Source organism: Scardinius erythrophthalmus (genome assembly GCF_964197995.2).
Source record: "Scardinius erythrophthalmus genome assembly, chromosome: 10".
Lineage (NCBI taxonomy): Eukaryota > Metazoa > Chordata > Actinopteri > Cypriniformes > Leuciscidae > Scardinius > Scardinius erythrophthalmus.
This window is the reverse complement of record NC_138230.1, coordinates 21,761,462-21,772,777: the sequence shown is the minus strand read 5'-3', so window position 1 is coordinate 21,772,777 and position 11,316 is coordinate 21,761,462. Positions and strand designations below refer to the sequence as shown.

General features: G+C 35.4%; 1 protein-coding gene across 2 annotated transcripts; it reads left to right on the top strand.

Moving 5' to 3' along the window:
* The first annotated feature begins 5,064 nt into the window (after positions 1 to 5,064).
* On the top strand, positions 5,065 to 10,895 carry 42sp43 (P43 5S RNA-binding protein). 2 transcript variants are annotated; one of them, XM_081377672.1, is made up of 9 exons: positions 5,065 to 5,420; positions 5,506 to 5,606; positions 5,998 to 6,094; positions 6,201 to 6,286; positions 6,399 to 6,472; positions 7,754 to 7,834; positions 7,968 to 8,197; positions 10,142 to 10,195; positions 10,371 to 10,895. In XM_081377672.1, exons 1-9 carry the CDS (start codon positions 5,283 to 5,285, stop codon positions 10,626 to 10,628), a joined length of 1,119 nt encoding a protein of 372 aa, XP_081233798.1. In that variant the 5' UTR covers positions 5,065 to 5,282; the 3' UTR covers positions 10,629 to 10,895. The 2 variants fall into 2 exon arrangements, with proteins under 2 accessions (XP_081233798.1, XP_081233797.1); XM_081377671.1 differs by having other exon boundaries at positions 5,152 to 5,420; positions 7,739 to 7,834; positions 10,371 to 10,874.
* Positions 10,896 to 11,316: the final 421 nt, after the last annotated feature.

The following is an 11,316-nucleotide window of genomic DNA, read 5'->3' as shown; positions in this document are numbered from 1 at the left end:
CACATAGCTATCTTCATGAAGGATGTTCCTGTTCCTGTATTAACCACGGTTGACACAGCAATGCTGCAAGCCTTCTTCCTTTGGTTTGTTACCTATAAAATATATGATGATTATAGGGCAGGTGTAAATGCACAGGTGGGAATTTATTACTTGCACATGCAAAAGATTCAAAGCATTTAAAAGCTATAGGGATAGTTAGAGACTTGAAAGTAGTGTTTTAGCTTGATCAGGATGTGCTGTCATGATAAATCTTGTAACATCACCTCATCAATACAGGTCTGTGATTCCACACCGCTTGCACTGTATCTCCAATAACAAATATGAACTGATCCTGCAAAATGAATGTTTAAATCCAGATAAACACAAAAATATTACATATTCCAAAACAAATAGTAATTGAACAACTCTTTAAATACAAAATGAAATTGAACACATTACAAGCATTTTTTATAGAGGTGGGTAATATATTCAATATTTATGGTGGTTATAAGATTGATTATTTGTATTAAATGTATATAAACGTCTTCGAGTGTTACAATATTGGATCAGCATTCAGCAAATGTTTAGTAGCTTGTTTAAAATCATTTAAAAAGTCGGTTTAGTTTTAAAAAAAAATCAGCAACCAAATTCCTCGAACACGACCACACACGCCTTCCTCACATTACAATGTAAGACATTATTAGAATGCAATCATATATAAATTATTGAAAACATGATTAATTCACCTCCCGAGTCTATTAAGTTTATAATATATGCGATTAAAATGCACTCAGCAACTGACATGTTACGGTGAAAAAATAATTAACTAAAGAAAGCATCAATATACTTACTTGACTTGACATAACGTCTCATCTGCAAACAAACATCCAAACGTGGTGCTCCTTTTGTTCTCTTGTTTGGCTAGCTTCAGTATCATCACGCATCGCAAACGGATCGCAAAACATAGCGCATTTTTCAAACTCTAGTGAAGTAGAGCGTCATAATGACGTAGTATTTCTCGCGCATGCGCATTAAACAAAATATTCATATATCATGCATGGTTAAATGTTATTTCAGCTTTTCTGTTTAAGTTGAAGTTGTTCTAACTCATTGTGTTGTTAAACTCTGTAAGTTTACAAAACTTTACTCATTAACCTAACTAAAAGTCAATCTTTTTTTTCAATGTAGTCTAGTGTGATTAAAATTAAATGTATTTTAACTGAATTTAAATGCAAATTCATTTTGTTTACATTTGTTTAACTTTTGCTCGCAATTAATACAATTTTAAATGTGTTTAATTGACTTAGAACAACATAATGATATTGAAAGTATTATGTTCACAGATGTAAAGTAGCTACAACACATTACTATTAGACTCCTCTCATATATTACATTTTATTTTCAAATATTATGTAGAAAGCTGACACTAGTTGAGTTCATAGAGCAAGGGCTGGTGATAAAAATGTCAACAATAAGTTGTACTGGATTATACTGTATAAGCAGATGTATTGGAAAAATACATTTCAACTGCATAATGCACACAGTATATATTATAGACAAAACACATTTAAAATACATTAACAAATTAATTTTGGACAACACACTTGAGTTGGAATTAAAATCAATTATTTTCCATGTTTTCCAGTAAAACTGTTATTTTATATATTAGTCAATACATCAAAATAAATTCCCTTTAATAACTTATAACTTTAACTTTAATAAATTTAAAACACTATAAATCATAATTATTTAAAATGTATGTTTAAGTAAAACTTAGTAGACATTGCAAAGTGCATTTTTTAAAACATGCACTTAAGTGTGTTTACAAATATTGTCATGAAAGTGTTCTTTCTTTAAGTTAAGCTTAATTAGACATTATTACAAAGTGCATTTTTAAAAAGTGTACTTAAGTGTGTTAATAAATATTGTGATGAAAGTGTACTTACTTTAAATTAAACTTAATTAGATATTATTACAAAGTGCATTTGTAAAAAGTGCACTTAAGTGTGTTTATAAATATTGTGATGAAAGTGTACTTTCTTTAAGTTAAGCTTAATTAGACATTATTACAAAGTGCATTTTTAAAAATGCACTTAAGTGTGTTTATAAATATTGTGATGAAAGAGTACTTACTTTAAGTTAAACTTAATTAGATATTATTACAAAGTGCATTCGTAAAAAGTGCACTTAAGTGTGTTTATAAATATTATGATAAAAGTGTACTTTCTTTAAGTAAAACTTAATTAGACATTATTACAAAGTGCATTTTTAAAAAGTGTATTTAAGTGTGTTAAGAAATATTGTGATGAAAGTGTACTTACTTTAAATTAGACTTAATTAGATATTATTACAAAGTGCATTTGTAAAAATTGTACTTAAGTGTGTTTATAAATATTGTGATGAAAGTGTACTTTCTTTAAGTTAAGCTTAATTAGACATTATTACAAAGTGCATTTTTTTAAATGCACTTAAGTGTGTTTTTAAATATTGTGATGAAAGTGTACTTACTTTAAGTTAAACTTAATTAGATATTATTACAAAGTGCATTTGTAAAAAGTGCACTTAAGTGTGTTAATAAATATTGTCATTAAAGTGTATTCCCTTTAAGTACACTTTCTTTAATTTTCTTTAATTTTAATTTTATTATATTATCTGCAAGTGCACTTTTCAAAAAGTATACTTTGATTATTTTAAGCACACAAAAAGTACACTTTCAATACAATTAAGCACACTTCTTTTTCACAAGGGTAGCCATGGAGCCAGGAATTCTTTCAGTGCTCGTGCACGTCCTTGAGGCTGAGGAGCGCGCGCCGCGGGAGATTCAAGTCTCTTTAAAGAAGCTTCACTGAACGAATGGTAGAGTCTAAACAAAGACGAAAATAAAGAAAAGACTTAAGAAAATAAGACGAGAAAACAGAGAATGAATGCTCCCTTAAAAGGGAGCCATGTGGATCTTCTTCCTGATGAAGACGGTTCGTAAGAAGTGCTCCCGGAGATTTCCTGAGTCGGTCTTTTGTGGAAAATATGGGTTGACGCCTCTGTTCACACGAACAACCAATCACCTTCAGAGATTTCAGAGCGAGAAGAAGATTATTTGTCTCTGGGGGCGACACCCACTCGAGGGAGTTATGGTGTTGTCTTAATACTCTAGTAAGATGATTCATATAGTAATAATCATATCATTGCAATCTATTATCGAGATTCAACTCCGTTAAGTCTCAAGATTTAAAATGATATAAAACATGGCATATGAAAGATTATGGGAATACACAAAGTTACATACGGTATGCATCTTACAAACATTTTAAAGTTTTGATTAATACATGATAACATTGCAGATACACAAATTTGATATGGGAAAATCAAATCCTTGTTTATACATTTCTTAAGTGGTTATACATAAATGTAGGATTAACACTTTATTCCTACTCCTCTCCTGGAATCTCAGTTTGCTTGACATTCCATTAGGGCAATAAAAACAAAGTGGGGGGGGAAGGCAATTGCCAGACAATCTTGAATGCTGATTCCAGATTACACATTAGAAAACTACACCTCTATTATAAAGCAAAACTAATCACACATGCATAATGGCATTGTACTTATATGAAAATGATATTTCTAAGTTCTAATACAAAGGTGTGTGTGTGTGTGTGTGTGTGTGTGTGTGTGTGTGTGTGTGTGTGTGTGTGTGTGTGTGTGTGTGTGTGTGTGTGTGTGTGTGCATGTATGTGTGTGGGATGACTCCTCAGTCTCCCAGGGGGTGTTGTAAAGTGTTATCCTATAGCAGGAGGGGTCAGGTTACCTAGACCATGTTTCTATTTGAGAACATTACTTATGAGAAACACTTCCAAGTTACAAATGCAGAAAATCGTGACTATGGCATGAAAGGGCTTCCCATGCAGGCCTCATCTTAGGTGTTTACATCATCTTAGGTTCTGAATCATTCTTAATTAAATGCAAGGTAAGTTGTTGTGTGTTTGGAATGTCTCTAGAAAGTTTTGTTATCTCTCTGTGGTCCAGAGAGGGGAAGGGGGTTTGGAATGCAGAACTTATCCTCCAAGGTGCAATAAAGTGTCGCGAAAGACCATTTGTTGCCGACTAGCTGGAGCCAACACAACTGATTTACCTTCGGGGGTTCAGAGTGGGACAGCAAGAAGGAATGTGCGTTTGTGTTCTGATTCAATGAGCCATGATTCATAGCCAATGTTGCTACAATGCTGACAACATTTTATTCTTCTATACTAACTTGAGTCATAGCCTACGATTCAATAGGTCTCATCATCTTACAGACGTACATGTCGTACCCAAGTTTATTAGATCCAATGGCATACAGTGTTATTTCTAATGATCTTTGATGATGATCTTTGATGATTGGAAGTCTGTTGCAGGCATTAAAGTTGGGCCTATGCGTTTAATGTTCAGATATGTTGGAAATTTAGATCTGTTTCTGTAATGTTTTTCAATTTTGTGGTTACCATAATGCTGAAGAGTTGCGCTTGTGCAGGCTGTAAACTAAAGTAGGGTTCACCTGCACTAATTTTGCTATGATGTGGTCATCTGAGACAAATGATGAGAATCCTAAAAGATTTATCTGATTCAAAATCGGGAGTATTTGATTGCTAGTTTGACATGTTTGCCAACAGCCGTTGGTCCAGCGAAATTCTGGCAGTTTCAGAAGATTTGATGCACAATATGGACAACCGTCAAATCAACCTGTACAATGTTGTTTGCTAGCCACCATAATCCCCACATGTAAATGCAGCCCACAGTCACCATAAAGTACAATTATAAGTCCTACAGTGTATATGTCACACACACACACACACACACACACACACACACACACACACACACACACACACACACAAAAGCTGCATGCCTTAAATGTTTACATACAATCAACTTGGTTGTACACTCTATTTTACTTAAATTATATTAAACTGATTTTAATAAATCATCAATCTTGTAGGACTATACAAAAGTTTAAAATGGCTTAACTTATATTAATGAGTTAAAGTAATGTAAAAAAAAAAAAAAAAAAAAAACATTTGAAGGCCAAAATTGATTGAAGGCCTTTCAGTTAATGCAATCGTTAGACAGATCATTGTTTATGACACCGGCTGTGCTCTCATTAACTCTCCCTTATTATTGGCAAACATCATTAGCGCAACCATATGCAGGTGGTAGGAGTGTAAAAAGCTTAAAGCCGACACGGTCATCAAGCAATTAATAGTTCGAACACAATGGGGGAAAAAAATAAATAATGGTAAAAACGCATTGGTAGTTGCAAGCACGTTTGTAAAATGATGAACACACAGGTGGTTAAGAAAGAGGATGCTGTGCCGCGACAGCAGTTGTTTAACTGCTCTTATGCTGAATGTGGCGCGACATTCACTCGACAATGGCGTCTGCTGGAGCACGAGACTGTGCACACTGGTGCGGTGAGTTGTAGTACACTTTAAGTGTAAGAAGGACAATCACGTATTTATGTTCACATTTATATGATTTTTTTTTTGTTCTCTTTAGCGGCCTCACAAGTGTGTATTTGTGGGATGTGGACGCAGCTTCACCCGTAAATCGCACCTGACTCGGCATGCTTCGGTACACAGCAGCGAGAAAAACTTCAAGTAGGCAAAATAGGGTTATTAAATGCGATCAGTTTAAAATAGGCTAGCGTATTTAGTATATTTGTCCGGTGTGTCTTGCCGTTAGATCTGTTAAGGCACATGTTAGACGCACTTTAGACACATACACATTTGGGTGACTTACCTGGATAACCATTTTTCAAATTCTTAATTCTGAGGTTATGGGATCGTATTAATTGAGGGGCTATGTGGATTATTTGTAGGCTACTTTAGTCATGTGTTGCAAGGGGATTCTTTGTTTTTAAAGACTTTGTTTTAATGACTGAACTTTTGGCCAGTTTAGAATGAAGGTTCTCAATGTATAAACCTACTATTTATGGACTAACCAATTTTTTTTTTTTTTATTGACTTGAAAATGTTTATCATTGAGCAGGTGCACTGCTGCTGCTTGTGGCAAAAACTTCTACGCCGCAGACAGACTTAAGAGGCACGTGCGTTACGCGCACAGCGAAAAACGCGATTACTTCCAGGTTTGACTCCCATTTTCTCTTTCCCCCCACCCATTTATTGGCTCTTGCCGCATTTTGCTGTTCGCGAAATAATTCAAGCTTACCAAAACTGAGTCTGTGTCCCCAGTGTAAAGAACATCAGTGTGCAAAGATGTTCAGGAAAAGACGATCGTTAAAACTGCACCTGGTGACGCACGGCACTTCAAGTTTCAGGTGCGTCTGCAGCCTAAACTTTTTTTTTTTTTTTTTTGCTATAAATTATAACTTTGACTGCTGAAAGTAAAATATGGAGAATTTATATATATAAAAAAAAATTCTGCACAAGATGCTCGAAAAGCGGCTGTGGAATGAGGTTTGAGTCTCACATTGCGCGGAAAGCTCATGATAGAAGACACACAGGTGAGAATTCATCAATTTAAGTGTTTTTTATTGGCATTAACTGAATAACCATTGTTTATTTACTTGATTCTTCTATGGTAAGTATGTCAAGTTTTTATTTAAAAAACGAGACAAGGTAAAGTGCACTAAAGGGAATATTCTGTAACTTTTGATGTACAAGCTCAACTCCCAAGCATCTAAAATTGAAGGTCCTACCCTACTGAGGCAAGATTGGGGAGAGCGGGGCACAACCTAGTGCTTTTTGACTTTCTCAGTTTGTGTAAACCTACTTGGGGTTCAGAGTTATTTTCCCCTGCATTAATTTCACATGTCTACTATTGTTTTGTTTAATTGTGTATTTTTTTTTTTTCTTGATTTGAAGTGAAATGTGACATGCCCCATAGGTAACATGTTATCTGATCTAATCAAAAAATATACAAGACTAAAATATTTCAATAAAATGCAATTAACTTTCATACAAAATAATAGTGCTTAAAAAAAAAAAAAGAAGAAAATTGACAAACACACCGGAAAACACCGCTATAGGCTACAGTATAGTTCAAAACATAATACAATTTCTGAACATTGACTGTCTTTATTGACCTCTTTTTATGGTCCCTCAATAGAATTCATAAGTTGTTAATGTGAATTACATCGCTAACATCACAGAGTAGCATAGTTCTAATATGGGCACATTGTAATACAGGGTGACGACTTGCCCCACCTGCGCAACTATGGCCTCTGTTAAAATATAATTAAATTAAAATATCAGATTTGTCTAATTTGAAAAAAATAAACATAATTGGAAAAATGTACATTTACTTTTGCTATTGTTAAATGTTCAGTGATATCTTCCAAAGATTCTTATATAGTGTTGAAATGTTAACTAGTAAATACACTAAGTTTCGTCATGCTAGCATGTATGAAAGTATTTAAAACGTGTTACAACTAGCCCCGCTTTAGGTTGTGCCCTGCTCACCCCTACTGCAAATTTTGCAATACTGGAGCTTAAAAATAAATGGCTTTTTATTGAATTGAGCATGAAGGGTTATGCCATCTATTTTCTCTGAATCAAAACCGTTGGGCCAAACCCAGACAATCTTGGTCACAACTCAATTTTGACACCGCAGTTTCTGCCTTTTAAAGTTTGTTAGAATTTTCAATAGCAGGTTAATCTATTTGTACTGTAATGAAGTACAATTACTCAAACACCTCTATTACCAACTGACTGTATAAAAAAAAATGAAAGACTCCATTATCCATAACGGTTTTACAATGGCCACCCAGTAACTGTTTCTTCAGGTTATCACTGTCTTTATGCTGAATGCCCCATCAGTGTGCACACCTGGAGGAATTTACGGAAACACATGGCGAGTCACCCAGGTAAACCAGTGCAAACATTTTAGTTATTGGACGTAAACTGCCAGTACCTTTCCATTTCCCATGAGTGCTATGCATGCTCCTTGTGACCGTAATGGTTTACACAAGTTCTAAAGTCACTTGATGTCATCAACAGCATCATTCTCCTGTATGGTATGTCAAAAGGCCTTCCGGAAACGTGATGCCTTGAGAAGGCACAAGCGGACACATGCCTTGCAGAAGCCAGTTTTGCTATGTCCCAGTCAAGGTTGCCAGGCATACTTTTCCACAACCTTCAATCTGCAGCACCATATTCGAAAGGTTCATCTGCAGCTGCTCTCACACGGCTGTTCCTTCCCTGGCTGCAGCAAGACTTTTGCCATGCGTGTGAGTACAGTGAGGAATGTGGTAGGGATTGTAGAATGGTTTTGTGATGTCTATTAGTCTTTTTGAAGAAATTGAAACTACTGCACTCGCATGCAGTCGAACTGTAGTTGAAATCCCCCTTTTTGTAAAGAAATAGGATAACCTTTTAAATCCTATTCCTGAGACCCATTACTCTGTACATTTTGTATCTTTGCATCTCTTCACTGAAAGGGGGTCCCCAGGACCAGCATTAAACTACCGTCACAGATCCAATTTTGTCTTAATATTAAAAGTTTGGTTTTACTAGTGCTGGCAAACAGACAAGTTGTGTTGCTGTGAGGTTTGGTTGCGCCACTTGATACCAGAACACAGACACGTTGAGTTTTAGGTGTGCGTCAGGGAGCCGGTATCAGTGGCGCACAATCCAATGATTGTCATTGTTGCATTTTATGTTTAGCCTATCCAGTTGAACCCACAAAATGTGCACTGCTGCACCGTTCATTTAAACATTTTAGAGAAATCTTTAAAAAAAGTTAAACAATAAAAAAAATATCGAAACCTAATGATATGGAACTTTTTTTTTTTTTTTTTTTTTTTTTTTTTGCTGTATGACCCAGCTGTAACAGCTTTTTTTTTTTTTCGTCATCCTTTGGCCAGCGTTATGTTAAATGGCCACGCTCAATCATACAAATGCTCTTAAACTATTCAAGTGCGATAAGACCGAATTCCGTGCAGTACTGGCACGCACATCTGTGGATCTCCTGTCTGTGTGACACGACTTGTGCGCACAGAAAGCTGCTTCAGAAAGTGCTTGAATGAACGAAAACACACAATTATGCCAAATGCCTGTTTTGTAGAGTATCCTCGCAAGCACAGTCTTAAATGAACGTAAAGAGTTGTGAGAATGTTATGCGTGTCATACCTGCCACACGATGCGGATCTTAAAATGACAGCAGCCTAATAAACCCGCTGATTCTGTCTCATTAAGGATAATCAAATAAGTCACCAACTCGCTGCTCTCGACTGAATAACTTTTATATAGCTTTAACAAGGATTAATCTATTCCATTTATAGTTTATGCAGTGAAGACTGTGACGCGTTTAACTTTATTCAATTTCTGTATATATCTTACCTGTTAGACCTACAATCACTCTGAATAGTGAGGTGGCATTTTGACGTAGAACCTGGAAGAGCTGCAATGTGCATTTTCCGGTTATCTCTGTAAAGCTGCTTTGAAACAATCTGTATTGTAAAGCGCTATATAAATAAAGGTGACTTAACTAATTTTGAACCGTTACACCTTTAATGCTGAATGGCTATACTTAATGGATAAAATTGAAGGAAAAAAATCTTTCATAGACCTCTTTAGCAGTATTGGGGATGTTTCATTAAAATTTGCCATGAAACAAATTTAAAAGCATGCTACTGTCTTTGCTCTTTCTACATTAATTTGGAATAGTTTTGGTTTAAATGTGAAATTTATTACAAATGAAAAGTATTCACTTTAATGTTAGGAGCGGATTAATCATGATTATATTCAGAAGTGTGATTTAATAAAAATGAATCAATTGACAGCACAAGTTTTTACTTGTAGGGCCACACGTGTTCACATGTTGGAGTTCTATATTGTGTTAAGTCAAGTCATCTTCTATATAGCGCTTTTAACAATGTAGATTGTTTCAAAGCAGCTTTACAGAGATAAACGTATAATTTATGGTAACAGAGATTGTTTTGGCTTTATAGCGGTTCTTTAGTAAAGTTATTTTCCAGCTAAGGTTAGTTATGATTGATTCGTTTCCGTCGCAACAATCATTTATTAAATTAGGGGCCGCTAAGACGACACCATTCCCTCTACACAGACTTTAAACGCGGACCTGTGAGAAACGCTGATGGCGTTCACATGCGCATTAAGAATTGGTTCTATAGTTATGTGTTAGTAACCCCTTACCTTTGCTCTTTCAACAGGAAAGCCTTGTCCGCCACATGTTGCGTCATGAACCTGATGTGGCCAAACTCAAGGTAGTTATATCCCTTAAGAGTATGATGGGTTAACAGCTGCTTGAACTACATCAATGGCATCTATGACATGCTATACATTGCCACATTAACAAATCAGTTTTATGCAGGTTTCTTTTTATATATAAAACACAGCCATTTCTGTCTCTGTAACTTGTGTAAATGTATTCTTATTTAGCATCCACATAAGCGGAGCAGTAAGAGTTGGCAGAAACGATTGGAAGGGCGGAATCGACGTCCTCTGGTTGAAGACCTTCACTCTCTTTTTTCATTACGCATGAACATCACTCAGAGGGCCAAACTGGAAGCTGATCTGACAGGCCTGTTTAATGAGCGCAAAATCCCACACCACATTGATCCTGAAGTAAATTTGCGAGATCTGTTCAGTATTCGGGCGACTACACCAAAAGTGGTTCATGAAGAAAAAAAAAAATAGACCCAACCCCGACCCCCCCGCCCCCCCCCCCCCCCATACACACACACACACAATTTTATTTTTACTTATGTACAAATACTGTGCTGACATGCATTCAGTTTGTTGAAAATTTGTTTTGTTTAATGTTAGTACTTGAAGTACAGCTTTTCTGTTATTGGGTTACTGAGAGCAGAAATTAGTTTTTGTGAGTTTGAGTTCTCTATGCCAAATAAAAGTCAGTCTGGCTTCTGCACATTTTCATATGGTTTGTAGTTCCTTAGTTTGTGCATTATTATTATTATTATTATTATTATTATATATATATATTTTTTTTTTAAAGTGATTTACACTTGCATCTCTTATGTGAAAGGTGCGATACATGTATCACACCTTACATGTATCTTATGTGATGCATGTTTCGATATGCACGCAAATAATTCAATACATAGGTGTTTTGATTTGAAGTTGCAGACGTGTAAAGTGACATTCACAAATGCCAAGTGTATTGCGTAGCCTACTTTGCATCTGATTTGCTGTAGGCCTACAGCTACAGGGAAGCTCTTACCTCACATTTACTAGGACCAGGTTTCCACCATGTATGTGCTTTCCTTGGGAGATAATACTTGGAATCAAGGAGTTTTCACTGTTATGCTGATACTCTTAGGATATACAGTACACTGTAAAAAAATAATATATATTTTGGAAAATG

Coding starts and splice junctions, on each gene's coding strand:
- 42sp43 (XM_081377671.1), top strand. CDS start 5,283: ATGATGAACACACAGGTGGTTAAGAAAGAGGATGCTGTGCCGCGACAG. Junction 5,607..5,997: donor AGCAGCGAGAAAAACTTCAA/GTAGGCAAAATA, acceptor ATCATTGAGCAG/GTGCACTGCTGCTGCTTGTG. Junction 6,095..6,200: donor AAAAACGCGATTACTTCCAG/GTTTGACTCCCA, acceptor CTGTGTCCCCAG/TGTAAAGAACATCAGTGTGC.